Source organism: Balaenoptera physalus (assembly GCF_965194825.1).
Source record: "Balaenoptera physalus genome assembly, chromosome: 1".
Lineage (NCBI taxonomy): Eukaryota > Metazoa > Chordata > Mammalia > Artiodactyla > Balaenopteridae > Balaenoptera > Balaenoptera physalus.
In genome coordinates, this window is record NC_138882.1 from 44817316 (window position 1) to 44833078 (window position 15763).

Here is a 15763-nt window from a genome sequence, read left to right on the forward strand (position 1 = left end):
AATGTGTCTTTCAAGAATTTGTCCATTTCATCTAGGTTATCAAATTTGTGGTCAGAGTTATTATTTAGCCTTTAATTAGCCTTTTAATTTCCATGGGATCTATAATAATGTGCCCTTTCTCATTTCTAATATTAGTAATTTGTGCCTTCTCTCTCTCTTCTTTTCTTAGCCTAGCTGGAAATTTTGATTTTATTGATCTTTTGAAACAAGCAGCTTTTGGCTCATTGACTTTCTCTACTGATTTATTATTTTTGATTTCACTGATTTCTGCTTTAATACTTGCTATTTCTTTTCTTCTGCTTGCTTTGGATTTAATTTTCTCTATTTTTTTTTTTTTGTTTCTTTCTCTCTCTTTTTCTTTTTGGTTTTGTTTCCGCAGGTGGAAACTTAGATTACTGATTTTAGATCTTTCTTCTTTTCTAATATATGCATTTAATGCTATAAGCTTCCCTTCAAGCACTGCTTTGGCTGAAACCCACATATTTTAAGTTGTGTTTTTATTTTCACTTAGTTCAAAAATTTTAAATGTCCCTTGTTATTTCTAATTTGACCCATGTGTTATTTAGAAGTGTGTTGGGTAATCTCCAAATATTTGGGGATTTTCCAGTTATCTTTCTGGTTATTGATTTCTAGTTTAATTCCACTGTGGGCTGATACATTGCATGATTTTTATTGTTCTAAATTTGTTAAGGTGTTTGTTGTTTTTTTTTAATGGCACAGAATGTGGTCTATTTTTGTGTATTTTCCATGTAACCTTGTGTATTCTCTTGTTGTTGGATAAAGTAGTCTACAGATGTCAATTATATCCAGTTGACTGGAGTTCAGCTATGTTCTTACTTATTTTCTGCTTGCTAGATCTGTCCATTTTTGACAGAGAAGTGTTGAAGTCTCCAACTATTATAGTGGCTTCATCTATCTCTCCTTACAGTTCTATTTCTATCAGTTTTTGCCTCATGTATTTTGATGCTGTGTCATTAGGCACGTACACATTAAGGATTGTTATGTCTTCTCAGAGAATTGACCCCTTTACATTATGTAATGTACCTCTTTGTCCATGGTAAGTTTCCTTGCTCTGAAGTCTGTCCCATCTGAAATTAATATAGCTATTACTGCTTTCTTTTAATTAGAGTTAGCATGGTATATCTTTCTCCATCCTTTTACTTTATATATGTATTTATAGTTAAGGTGGGTTTCTTGTAGAAACCATATAGGTGGGTTTTCTTTTTTAATCCACTCTGATAATCTCTGTCTTTTAATTGGTATATTTGTACCATTGTAGTTTAAAGTGATTACTGATATAGCTGGATTAATATCTACCATATTTGTTATTGTTTTCTACTTGTTGCCCTTGTATTCTTCCTATTTTTGTCTTCCATTCTTTTTTTTCTGCTAATTGTGGCTTCCATTGAGGATTTTATATGATTCTATTTCCTCTTCCTCCTTAACATATCAATTATACATAAAACAATTTTTATAGTGGTTGCCATATACATTTACAACTACTCCAACTCCATTTTCAAATAACATTATACCACTTCATGGATAGTGAAAGTGCTTCATAACAAAATATTCCTAATTCCCCCCTCTCATCCTTTGTGTCATTGCTGTAATTTACCTCCTACACATAAGCTATCATCCTCAAATACACCTTTGCCATTATTATTTTGAACAAACTGTAACCTGTTAGATTAATTAAAAATAAGAAAAATGAAAGTTTTTATTTCACCTTCACTTATTCTTTGCTAATGCTCTTTGTTCTTCTGTAGATCTGAGATTCTGACTTATGTCATTTTCCTTCTCGCTGAAGAACTTCTTGCAAGGCAGATCTACTGGTCACAAATTCCCTCAAATTTTGTTTGTCTCAGAAAATTTGTTCCTTCACTTTTGAAGGATAATTTCCTAGGTTGGTGATTTTATTTTTTTTTTGGTTTCAAAACTTTAAATATTTTATTTCATTCTCTTCCTGCTTGCATGGTTTCTGAGGAGAAGTAGGATGTAATTCTTATCCTTGCTCCTCTATATATAGTAAGGTATTTTTTTTTCTCTAACTTCTTTCAAGATTTTTTCCTTTATATTTTATTTTCTGCAGTTTTACTATGATATGCTTAGGTATGGTTTCATTGGCACATTCCTACTTGATCTTCTCTGAGCTTCCTGGATATGTGGTTTGGTGCCTGACATTAACTTAGGGAAATTCTCAGTCAGTATTGCTTCTGTTTCTTTCTCTCTTTCTTCTCCTACTCTAGTCCCATTATACCTATGTGAGACCTTTTGCAGTTCTTCAACAGTTCTTGACTATTTTTTGTGTTTTTTACAGTATTTTTTCTCTTTGTATACTTTTCCTTTTCAGTTTTGGAAGTTTCTACTGACAGGTCCTCAAGCTCAGAGATTCTTTCCTCAAATATGTCCAGTCGACTTAGAAGCCCATCAAAGGCGTTCTTCATTCCTGTTATAATGTTATTGATCTCTAGCATTTCTTCTTTATTTTTTCTTAGAATTTCCATCTCTCTGCTGTATTACCCATCTGTTCTTGCATATTAACTACTATTCTATTGACACTCATGATCTGATTATTTCCAATATCTCTGCCATATCCCTGAGTCTTGTTCAGATGCTTGCTCTGTCTTTTCAAACTGTTCTTTTGCCTTTCAGCATGACTTGTCATTTTGGGCAAGGTGTACTGGGTGAAAAGAACTCTGGTAAATAGGCCTTTAGTAATGTGGTAAGGAGGTGTGGGGGAGGGGGAGTATTCTAGAGTCCTGTGATCAGTTCTCAGTCTTTTAGTGAGTCTGTGCCTCTGAGCTGTGAATGTCACAAGTGCTAAGTGGGACATGGCTAGAGGGTGATGGAGTGGAGTATATCCTTTCCCCTAGGTCATTTAGGCTCTGATAAAATTCCCATAGTTTAGGCTCCGGTAAAATAGTTTCTTTTGAGGGCAGGCCTAATTAAAAAGAACATAATGCTCTGGCATATTTCAAAATGGTTACTTCCCCACCCCCCATCCCCCAAGGGGATTTTTTTTTTTTTTCCTGATATTGACTGTGGGAACCTGGTAGAGTTTCAGGAAGTAAAACTCACAAAAATGAATGGACCCCCTGGAATTTTAAACTCTCAGATGTATGCAAGTTGAGCATCCAGCAATTCCTCAATTACACATCGACTTTTCCTACATAGGCGCTGGTATCCATGGAGGTTTCTGCCTGTGGGTTTCTGTTCTGGTAAATTGCGCTTCTCTGTATGGCCAGTCTCTCCAATTTTGAGGGCAGTTTTTTATCCTGTCACCTCACTTCTTTGAGGGATCTAAGAAGAGCATGGAGCTTTCAGTTTGTTCAGATTTTTATTTGTTAGGATAGAGAGGCAACTTCCAAGCTCCTTACAAGCTGGGTCAGAAACTGGACATGCTAAACCTGATATTTAATTAGTGAGTGTGCTCTCATCACGCTGGCCCCAGCACACCCTGATCACACTCGCTTGCACTTCCTTATCCCCTTTTGGGATTCCTAGCTCCGACACAAAGACCATGTTCTTCAATCTACCTTGGCTCGCCTTAGTAGTTATGATATGCAACCATGAAAAGTGAAGGAAAGAAAAATCTATCAGGGAACTGAGTTGAGAAAAAGAAGATAATTTTTTTTATAAAACTCAGAAGTAGATATTATTTGGTATTTCTTCATTGATTTACTTTAACAAGGATTTTTTTTAATTAAAAAAATGTTTATCCTTGTCAACTGAAAAAACAAAAGCACAACCTAAAAGTTGAGAATTATGTATTATTCGGTGGACTTAAGCCCAGGACACAACCTCTCAGATAACTCTGAAGAACTGCTCGGAAGAGGTAAGAGAGGAGCCAGGATATACAGGAGTTTTTGCAAAAAACAAACAAATAAACAAAAAAACCCAAAACAAACAAAAAAAAACCCAGAAACCCAGGTAGTGGAACGTCAAAAGATTCCTGCTAATTGAAGAAAACCAGACATCTCAAGTTAATGAATTTAGTGCTTTCCACACATGGGAAGATGCAAGAGTCTGGTTTATTGAAATTATTCCTTTGATAGGGCCACTATCCTATTTTTCTGCACCCTGAATCCCCTCAGGGTACACAGTCAGTGCAGTGGAAGCCTGTTTATCTCCATCCTGAATTCCCCTCAGGGTGCACTGTCCTGCACCATGAGGGAGGGAGGTGGGTCAGTGGCTGAGGGTTTTACATCCTTTGTTTACTGAAATGATAGGTGACGTTCTTTGTCCACATGCTCTTGTTTTTAGCTTTGAAAGTGTAGCCAGGAATGGGTATATAGCGAGGATTTACTAGAAGACTAAAGTAAGGGTCTTTTATGGGTATTTTTTCTGCCCTTCAGGAAACAGACATACTCTGTGGCATAACCTTGTTAAAATGTCTCTTAAGGCAAGATGCAAGATAGCAAAGCTCTTTTTCTAGCCAGCCTGTCATGAATAAAAAAGACAAGTGGGACTTCCCTGGTGGTGCAGTGGTTAAGAACCTGCCTGCCAATGCAGGGGACACGGTTTTGATCCCTGGTCTGGGAAGATCCCACATGCTGCAGAGCAACTAAGCCCGTGCACCACAACTACTGAGCCTGCACTCTAGGGGCTGTGAGCCACAACTACTGAGCCTGCGTGCCACAACTACTGAAGCCCGTGTGCCTAGAGCCCATGCTCTGTAAGAGAAGCCACCTCAATGAGAAGCCCACATACCACAACGAAGAGTAGCTCCCATTCGCTGCAACTAAAGAAAAGCCCGCATGCAGCAATGAAGACCCAACACAGCCAAAAATAAATTAAAAAAAAAAAAAAAAGACAAGGGGCAATCGCCACTCTCTGAGTGAATCACTAAATCAGCCAAAGGAGAAGGGAGGGAAATAGAATGAATCTCCATGGCTAAGGCAGTGGATATGAGCATCCTTCCACGTCTAAATGGTAGAACCCTGCTCAAAGCAGTAAAATATATCTCCCTTGAAAATGTTAGCTCATTTGGAATCTTGGGTATTAATAGCCTTTATTATTCATTTTCTTTTAGCTCATATGAATGGCTTATCACTTCAGTTAACACATATTTCATTCCTTTTTAGTATATTCATGAAAGTTAAATTTCAAATGAACACTGCATATGTGGACTTTTAAGAACATTATAACATCAGACACAAAATCTACTTAGTGATCTTCACAGCAATCAGAGCGAAAAAGAAGTTGATAAAAAATGAAGCAGCAGAAGGGGGCAGTAAAATTCAACAGAATGCTCTGGAAGATTTTTAATATGCTTTCTTATTTTCGCTTTATACAGAGAATTTCCCAACAAATTTCAGAGACTAATAAAAGAAATTTTATATAACAGATACATATATTTGTCTAAAATGTACACAGAAACACTAAATATATACCCAAATGAGAGTTATAATTTTTACATAATCATAACCTTATTTTTTATGGTGTGACATATAGCATAATAATCATAGTACTTTTCTACATAAGACAGGTTTAGCCATTTTGATTTGCTTTGGGACATTTAATATTCCCCCATGACCAGCATCCCCAAATATACTTTCCATTTTATTTTATTGTTTCAGACTTGTCAAAATTAATAAATCACTTTTGTTTTTCCTGAAGCCCATAATTGGACTTCCTTTCTAAACTGCACCCATCCTTAAAATGTCATTTTCTCCTTGAACTATTTTCTAACTGCATAGGCACATGCAACTCTCTGTACTCTATTGTGCTATAGAAGTTACAGATTAAACCAAGTACTTTAACCAAATAGATGTTTTTTAATTGAATTTCCACTATGAAATGGAGTTCAATTTCTTTAAGTTCCAAGTAGTCTAAATGTGATTATTCTCTACGCTGTTTTGTTCTCACCTTTGAATTCAGCCTCTCTGCAAACAACAGAACACACTTATATACACAGTAGGTATATATACTTATATACATAGTAGGTATACAATTAAGCTCTGATGAGGACAAGGATGATGATGACTTCAAAATGAGTTCAGGATTACAATATAAAATTTTAGTATACTTAAAATTCAGAGTATGAATTCTTCCTTCGCATCTAACCAAGCTAAAATTAGTAGTCTTAAATATCAACTTAAAATTTGAGTAGATACACCCTGCTCACTTAAAATGAAACAGAAAATTGGAATTATTAAAAGAAATTATTTTTTTTAAATCTATGCTCTTAGTTGAAATTTCATGTAAGACTCAGTACAATAAATGGGAGTGTCACAAATGGAATTATTAAATATGTCTAGAGGATATTTGTATCTCCTGTGAAGGGCTGGCGACCCAAACAGTGGAAACCACGCGGCAGAGAAAGAAATGCATTAAAGCAGAAGTTTTGGACGTTTAGCATCCCTGCAGATACTGGTCACCTCCGCTTCTCTGGTTCATCGGAGAGGAAAGTTTATATAAGCGGTAACCCTTCGATCCCAGATTGACTATTTACAGGATAAGCACTCAGGATCGGTATTGAGGAGAGGAATTTACCTTTATTTCCTCTCTCCAAGAAGCAACGTCGGGGTGGTGGCGTGGAGAACAGCATTTCTTATGTTAAAAACAACTCAGCTATAAAGAGAAGCTACAGATATGTACGCTGACTATAGCTATCACATTTCATTAGGTCGAGTAAAAATCTAAAAAAATTTTAAATGTATGTTATGTATGTGCTGAATCTACACGAGGCTGAGTGGTCACTGAAATCATGACACGTCTGAAATACACGACATGAGTAAAACATGTCAGCCTTTCTTGGACCCACTCTCCCCAGTCTGTCCAGACTGTGTCTTCTTCGACCCCCCAAAGCCTAGGGACCAGACCGGGGGCGGGGGCGCGCAAGGGGATTCCCTGCGCTCCGGAACCTCCAGGCCCCTCTGATTCCGGGAAAGGAAGCCGAGGGGGCCGCCCTTCCCCCGCAAGAAGATCTGCCTCGGCACCGGGTCTTGGAAGGCTGGGTCAAAGACCCGATAGAAGGAAAGGAATCTGGCGCGAAGCCCGGCGCCGGGGGCGGAGAAACCCGGGGAGGGCCTCAGGAAGATCGAAGTGGGGAGGGGGCGATCCGCTTTGCACCCACCTTGGGGAAGCCGAGCGCAACCTCCCAGGTTTCCGATTTTCCAGTTTGCGTGGGTAAAAAAATCCTACCCCGACCCGGGCGGGTCTTACGCAATTATTTTAGTGGAGAGAGGGAGGAAAAGTTTTGGAGGGGGGTGGGGGGGGGAAGGAAAGGCGGAAAGAAACAGTCATGCCGTCACGTGGGCTGTTTTCACGCATAAAAGGAAGGTCCTCTCCGTTAGCTTCCAGTTGTCAAACGACTCGCAGCAACCGTCAGAGGACGCTCAGGAACTCCGCACCGCGCCTCCTCCAGCTGGACAGGCGGGACCCACACAGCGCAACGCCTCCGCCGATCCCGCGCCCCTCCCGCAGCCGAGATGCTCGTCCGCGCGCTGCTGCTCTGCGCCGCCCTGGCGCTCTGTAGTGCAGGTGAGTGAGTACCTGGGCGCCCGGCACCTGGGACTCCGCGGCTCCGTGCACCCGGGTCGAGTTTCCGCTCTGACCTCTCCAGGGAACTCTAGGTATTCTGAATACCCTCGGAAGACAGAGGCTGTATGTATGACTTTGTAAAGAGGCTGGACCACTCCAGTCCAAATAAACTGGACGGACAGCTCAGCTTTGCCATCAGCTCTGATCATCATGGGTCACTTACTTAACCCGTCCGAGTCTCACTTTTCTCATCTGCTAAATAAGAATAGTGATACTAATTTGCAGGTTGTCGTAAGACAGAACCTGATCAATATATGCGAGATGTTTTGTTTTGTTTTTTATAGTACCTACTGTTATTGAATGGAAATAATTGTGTTAAATACCCTAGTTAGTGCTTTCCTGTCCCAGGGAAGTCCAGATTATTTTTTCAGGTAAGCAAAATGTTTAAAAACGAAGTTGTTTTTACTTTGAAATTTTCTCTACTTTTTTTTTTTTTTTGGCCTCACTGCGCGGCTTGCGGGACCTTAGTTTCTTGACCAGGGATGGAACCCAGGTCCTCGGCAGTGAGAGCAGAGTCTTAACCACTGGACCGCCAGGGAATTCCCTGTTTTTTTTGTTTGTTTGTTTGTTTTTGTTTAATGTAAATTAAGTCATGCCACTTTAATACTGAAAACCATTCAATGATTTCCCTTGACACATGGAATAAAACCCAAATTCCCATAAGACCCACATGATCTGCCTTTGCCTTTTCTGAGCTCGCCTTCCACCTCTCCTCCTAGCTTTGCTTCTGCCACACTCTCTCAAACATGCCTCAGGGCCTTTGCACTAGTTTTCCTCTCAACTTGGAATGTTCTTCATCCAATCTTTCAACAGCTTTGAGTTCTGACAAAAACAAAAAGAAAACAAACAAACAAACAAAACTTAAATTTTGATTAATGTACTAGATCTATTCACTTTAATTTTGGAAGTCCTACTTCTTTGAGCCTCTTAAAAAGGCTAATTTGAACATCTAAAGAGTTACAAAGAAAAGCTTAGCAACATTCCACCAATATGTCTGGTGGAATATTCTGTTACCTTTATTTAGAATAGGAAGTTTTTATTTCTACATTATAACCATTCTGTGAGGCAAGCCAAAAAAAAAAAAAAATTGTTTTCCCATGACTACCTGTATATTTCTTGAACTTTTTTATCGTAAAGTTGACTCATGGTAAGTAAAACAATTAAATGTTTAAGTCAAGATTAAGTCACTGAAGAATGATTTATTCACTGTCTTTCTTTTTTTAAAATTTGGGTATAGTTGTTTTACAATGTTGTGTTAATTTTTACTGTACAGCGAAGTGGAGTTCCCTGTGCAATACAGCAGGTTCTCGTTAGTTATTTATTTTATACATATTATGTCATATATATGACATATATGTCAATCTCACTGTCTTTACTTTATTGTAGCAAACCCTTGCTGCTCCAGTCCATGCCAGAATCGAGGTGTATGTATGAGCATAGGATTTGACAAGTATAAATGTGACTGTACCCGAACAGGATTCTATGGTGAAAACTGTACCACACGTAAGTTTGTTTTTGGGTGCCCTCATTTGGAATGGGGATAGATACAGTTATCATTTTACAGAATGGTGTCTTATAATGAGGTCCCGTTAATTTCTCTCTTTTTTTTCCTCATTGCAGCTGAATTTCTGACAAGAATAAAATTATTCCTGAAACCCACTCCAAACACAGTGCACTACATACTTACGCACTTCAAGGGACTCTGGAACATTGTCAATAACATTCCCTTCCTGCAGAATATGATTATGAGATACGTATTGATATGTAAGTACAAATCACTTTCTAGGGCTTTCAGCGGCCTCAAAGAAAAATGTACTTTATAAAACTTTAGATTTTTAAACTTAATCCAAAACATATTTAAATGTACCATTTTAGTTTGCCTTCTGTCTTGATGGCCAAAAATATTGACATCTGAATCCCTTCAGTTTATAAAGTTCTGTCGCACAGTCAGAATTCTACTGAAAATCCTGCATACCTGCATACCTCTTCTAACCTTCACTGTTCTTGACAATTTGTGAAGGAAGTGTGGTCTAGTTGTTTATTGAATGCCCATGGGCCACAGAATTGCACCCATTAAAATAAATGGATAATTTGGATTGGGGTCAGCAAGAAAATACCTTTATTTCTAAAGTGAGTGTCAAGCCCAGACATTCCTAACAGGCCTCTTGAGCAGTAAGTGGATGGTTATTTGAAAAATCAAGATGGCTGGACCATACTGTCTTCTGTAAAGTGTATATATATCATCAAAGATGCATTTTAATGAATCATTCCTCTTTTCTGAGTACCAGTGGCAGTTAGGCTTTAAAGTATAACTGTTTTAAAATAGAGTATCTTTGTTGGAATTAAATTCATTCTAGTGCCCCTTTGCATATTTTACAATAAAAATGAACATTGATTTGCCTTGCATATGGGAACAAATAACAGTTTTTTTTCCCCTCCAATTTCAGCGAGATCACATCTGATTGAGAGCCCGCCAACTTATAATGTGCACTACGGCTATAAAAGCTGGGAAGCCTTTTCTAACCTGTCCTATTACACCAGAGTTCTTCCTCCTGTGCCTGATGACTGCCCAACACCCATGGGTGTGAAAGGTGAGTGAGAGGAAGCAGTTAGACATGTATTAACTGTAACTGAGATTGGATTGCTACCTAGAAAATTTGACCATAAACCATGATTTCTTTGTTCATAAAGCCATTTTTTCCTTATGGATATCTCTGGAGATTTTTTGAAAGTGAGTCCATGTAAACTACTCCATGAAAGTGAATGGGCATTTTGGTATAATGGCATGATGTTTTCAAATTCTATCATTAAAACTGAATTAATACTGTAAACAAAATAGATGAAAATATTCAATAAGAAGTTGTTCCCCTGTATTTTAGAACTTCCATTTATATTATGATCCTGTTCAAAGTTGTACTTCTCCTATAAGTGAAAAAGACCCTGGTTACTTGACAGTCACTCTCTGCTTCCTTGAATATAGAGATGGATTCTTATCTTGGCTTTCTCATTTTTCAGGGAGGAAAGAGCTTCCTGATTCAAAAGAAGTTGTGGAAAAAGTACTTCTAAGAAGAAAGTTCATCCCTGATCCCCAGGGCACAAATATGATGTTTGCATTCTTTGCCCAGCACTTCACCCATCAATTTTTCAAGACAGATCATAAGCGAGGACCAGCTTTCACCACGGGACAGAGCCATGGGGTAAGACAGAGTTAAATCAAAATTAGTAGCAAATCATAGTTCTATCTATAAAAACCTTAATGGAGTTTCCATTTTAATTCACTGGTTTGGTAAAAATACAAAAACAAACACACACACACACATACTTACATACATATATACAGATTATTATTTGTAGTTTGGCTCTTCTATTTTTAGTTTAAAATATTGGCACTGCAGAAGGTTGTCTTCAAAAACATTTGTACCCTGATTATGCTGCCTTAAATATTTTAAGGTGAGATTTTTGCAGCATTATTATCTCTTGGATTTCAGTGACATAGCTACAAGTTATTGATAAGAATTTTATATCAAACATTTTCTGCTGCTTTTTTAAAGAAATACCATATAATTACAGTGAAACTTATGATATAAGCTCCATATGAGACACTAATAGGTGACATATTTAGGAGACATATTTAGGTTTGTAGGTTTTAGTAGCTTCAGTGGATAAACAAGTTAATTTATTATTTTGTGGCTGTGAAAAATGTGTTATTGAAAAATTTTAATTAAAGTAAACTAAATCATCAAGTTATTTAGTGATAAATACATCATAGACACTTTACATAAGAATAAACAACAGCAACAAATTAAAAATTTTCCATAATCTTCTAGGTGGACTTAAATCATGTTTATGGTGAATCTTTGGAGAGACAGCATAAACTGCGCCTTTTCAAGGATGGGAAAATGAAATATCAGGTTTGTCCGATTTAAATATTAAGAATTAGTTATGACTCACCACCCACCTATGTTCAAAATCTCTCATGATTAAAATTTGTTTCTTACCTCTTTTGTTACTGTTATTTTTTAGATAATTGGTGGCGAGATGTATCCTCCCACAGTCAAAGATACTCAGGTCGAGATGATCTACCCCCCTCATGTTCCTGAACACCTGCGGTTTGCTGTGGGGCAGGAAGTCTTTGGTCTGGTGCCTGGTCTGATGATGTACGCCACAATTTGGCTGCGGGAACATAACAGAGTGTGTGATGTGCTTAAACATGAGCATCCAGAATGGGACGATGAGCAGCTGTTCCAGACGAGTAGGCTGATACTGATAGGTAAGCAAGAAGCGCAAATCATTGGAATAAAACCCTCTTCCCCAGAGAAAACGAACTTTGCTAGGTTTTCAGTAATTCTGGGGGAATGTAGTACATGTAAAATCACCTGCTCCACATTCATTCAATTCTTGAGCTTTTGATGGTAAAAAAGAAAATCTAGAAAGTGAAGGAATGGCAAATTAACAATTGCATTTCGGTTGCTTGAACGTTTGTGAGAAGGAATTCATGTCCTAAATTTTTCTTTTGTGCCAATAGGAGAAACTATTAAGATTGTGATTGAAGACTATGTACAGCACCTGAGTGGCTATCACTTCAAACTGAAGTTTGACCCAGAGCTGCTTTTCAACCAACAATTCCAGTACCAAAACCGTATTGCTGCTGAGTTTAACACACTCTACCACTGGCATCCCCTTCTGCCTGACACCTTTCAGATTGATGGCCAGCACTACAACTATCAGCAGTTTATCTATAACAACTCCCTCCTACTGGAACACGGCCTCACTCAGTTTGTTGAATCATTCACCAGGCAAATTGCTGGCAGGGTAAGCATTATTATTGAAAAACAAAACAAAACAAAGGACTAGTCAGTAACTACAATTTCTGCCGCAGAAATGATTTTTCTTAAACTCACTAAAAGAGTAATTATTTGCTAGTAATATTCTTTCCTTGAAATAAGAAGCCTAACATATAATCTCGATTATAATATAATGTTACCATTATAATCTAGATCATAGAAATATTCTATAAATACTCCAAACTTACAGTTTAGGTCTCAGCTGGGAGCTGGGGCATCAGTCTTACGTACTTGGCACCCAAGGCATGCTTTTAAAATAAAAATCTGGGAATTCCTTGGTGGTCCAGTGGTTAGGACTTCACACTCTCACTGCCGAGGGCCCAGGTTCAATCTCTGGCCAGGGAACTAAAATCCTACAAGCCGTGCAGCATGGCCAAAAATAGGAAAAAAAAAAAAAACTTAAATATGCCTAAAACTCAATTGTGTTCTACAATGTAATTCATTTTCAACAGGTTGCTGGTGGCAGGAATCTTCCAGTTGCAGTAGAGAAAGTATCAAAGGCTTCAATTGACCACAGCAGAGAGATGAAATACCAGTCTTTTAATGAGTACCGCAAACGCTTTCTGCTGAAGCCTTATAAATCATTTGAAGAACTTACAGGTGAGAAACAGTTTCTCAACTTCTTCAAAGAGTCAAGGGGCAAATGGAAACAGCACAAGTTGAAAGCAAATTGAGCAAAGAAAGCAAATTGAGCGAAGCAAATTGAGTAAGACTTTTTTTTTTTATTTTGTAAAAGTTTGACATTGGTTGTATCTCTGTCCTTGTCACCTTCACAGGAGAGAAGGAAATGGCTGCGGAGTTAGAAGCGCTCTATGGTGACATTGATGCCATGGAGCTGTATCCTGCTCTTCTGGTAGAAAAGCCTCGACCGGACGCCATCTTTGGGGAGACCATGGTAGAAGTTGGGGCACCATTCTCCTTGAAAGGACTTATGGGTAATCCTATATGTTCTCCTGAGTACTGGAAGCCTAGCACTTTTGGTGGAGAAGTAGGTTTTAAAATCATCACCACTGCCTCAATTCAGTCTCTCATCTGCAATAACGTGAAAGGCTGTCCTTTTACCTCATTCAGTGTTCAAGATCCACAGCTCACCAAAACAGTCACCATTAATGCAAGCTCTTCCCACTCTGGACTAGATGATATCAACCCCACAGTACTACTAAAAGAACGTTCAACTGAACTGTAGAAGCTGATCGATCATATTTATTTATTTATATGAACTATTTCTTTTAACTTAATTATTTAATATTTATGTTAAGCTCCTTGTGTTACTTAACATCTCTGTTAAGGAGAAAGGGGTCATACTTGTGAAGATTTTCATGTTGATTTTAAAGATGTCTTCAAGTTAAAGGGGGAAAACAGTTTTCATTCTTTCATACAATCCAATGAGAAATGAGTGTGACATCTTTTTACTTGAATTTCAACTTATAATACGAACAAAAGCTAAGATGTTTGAACATTTAAATGCTGTTACAAGATGACAAAATGCTGCACATTTCTTTCTACGCTATCGATATTTCCAAGGTGTCTTCCATGATGTGTGAGAAGCAACTACCTACTCAATGATCATTTTATGATCTTTTAACCATTTTCTGATCAGTTTACTTCTATTTTGTTTTCCTGGTTTTAAGGTCTGAGTTTGTCTTTCTTTGGACTCTATACTTTCTTACCTGAACTTATGCAGGTTTTCAGGGAAAGCTCAGCTCAGGACTACTACAGAAGACCTTTACAAGAAGGTATACACTCATTTTAAGTGGAAGGCAGAGAACTTTGTGAATAATTTAAAACCAAAGTAGCCTTATAGAGGCTAATAGCTTAGAACTGTAGGGGGTTCTTAACAGTAAGAAAGTTATTCCTATTCTAATGAATGTCCATTCTCACTTAAAAACAAAACTAAATTGCTGAATAGTTCCCAGGAAGACAATGCTTCTTTTCCACATCTCATTGTCAGCTGACATTTTCTGGTACTGTATATTAATTTAATTTATTGAAGACTATTATTTATGTCTTCTTAGGATGGTTATTATAAACTGGGTTTAAGGCTGCATTGATTTTTTTTTTCTGCATTATATCAGAATCAATGTATCTTTTGGGATTACCTCTGAATTATTAATACAAGATAAATAATTGGCTTAAGATTTGTGAATACATTTATTTAGGAATCCAACTTTGGTATACTGAGATGTAAAGTTGGAATTTGTCTTTAAGGTTTACCTATACACCAGCCCACAGAGAATGTTGTGTCTCATTAGCCTGGATGTGCTATAAGACTGATATTTTGTACATTTTTGAAGGACCTGTGGACGTTTCATTAATTCATTAACCCATAACTTTCTGGGGGGACATTCCGTGCAAAGAACTGGGTTTTAATATTTTTAAATCAAGCACTGATTACAGATAACATCAGTATTTATGTAAGTAATTGAAAAAGTATGCCTCAGGCAGAGGGAGAAAATAAAATTTCATTAAAGAGAAATAACTCAGGGGAACTTTTAAGGTTTTATGTTATTGTTAAGAAAGAGTCAATAGTAGAAGGGCTTGTATAAAAAACTGTTAACTTGATTTTAAAAAACTGATTTGTTAATACCTGAATGACTGAATCTGGGAATTTGGAATATGTGTTGAATGTTTTGGTGCCTCAGACAAATGTATGATTAAATTAATTTATGTAAACTGTAAGTGTTGAAACAAATGTCTGTTTATTTTTGTACTATTTAAGAACTGAAAATCTCTTCTAAAATAAATTTTGACTTGCTGTATATCTTTGTCATGAGATGATTTCTGTAAGGCATTATTATTCTCCTATCTCTTCCAAACTGGACTGGCCCTTAATGAAATGGTTCTGCCCTCAGTCATACAGAGGCTTTTTAAGGTCACTATAATCTCTCATTCACGGCAACACTGTATTAGAAAATGTGTGCTCTGTGCTATAGGGGATAGCCACAGACTTGTTTTCATTGCCTAGTCTTAGAAGAGGAAAAAAAAATAAACCAAGTATACAAAAGGCAAAGAATAAGACAAAGTTACTAAGGAGGTGCAAAATTTAACAGGAAGTTCAAAGAGGGAAAGATTATGTTCAGTTGGGTAAATCATTGAAACCTGGCTCATTGGCTTCTGTCATTCCCTACTCTTGACATCTTGGTAATTTCAATATCCACATGGACTGCATATTTAACATCCTGTCTGGGCTGTCTTGTCCTCAACTCTAGTGTTGCCTTCTTCCATAGTTCCTATGGTCATACAGACCTTGATCTCATCATTAATTACTGAACCATTTCCAAAATTTTCATTTCAATAATCTTCCTTTATTCCCAACACTTCCAGCTCACTTATTTTAGTACTTACACTCTTAATCTTCCTTTATTCCCAACACT

The 15763-nt window shown here is 37.5% G+C and overlaps 1 protein-coding gene across 1 annotated transcript; it reads left to right on the top strand.

Moving 5' to 3' along the window:
- Positions 1-7307: 7307 nt before the first annotated feature.
- PTGS2 (prostaglandin-endoperoxide synthase 2) lies at positions 7308-15068 on the top strand. The gene is made up of 10 exons (XM_082473189.1): positions 7308-7485; positions 8932-9048; positions 9166-9309; positions 9993-10136; positions 10561-10742; positions 11373-11456; positions 11569-11815; positions 12071-12357; positions 12842-12989; positions 13166-15068. Exons 1-10 carry the CDS (start codon positions 7434-7436, stop codon positions 13573-13575), a joined length of 1815 nt encoding a protein of 604 aa, XP_082329315.1. The 5' UTR covers positions 7308-7433; the 3' UTR covers positions 13576-15068.
- The last annotated feature ends 695 nt before the right edge of the window (positions 15069-15763 follow it).

Bases quoted from the DNA above. Each gene is read 5' to 3' on its own strand.
- PTGS2 (XM_082473189.1), top strand. From the start codon at position 7,434: ATGCTCGTCCGCGCGCTGCTGCTCTGCGCCGCCCTGGCGCTCTGTAGT. The intron at 10,743-11,372 runs GTAAGACAGAGT...ATAATCTTCTAG, and splicing joins CCACGGGACAGAGCCATGGG to GTGGACTTAAATCATGTTTA. The intron at 12,990-13,165 runs GTGAGAAACAGT...TCACCTTCACAG, and splicing joins ATCATTTGAAGAACTTACAG to GAGAGAAGGAAATGGCTGCG.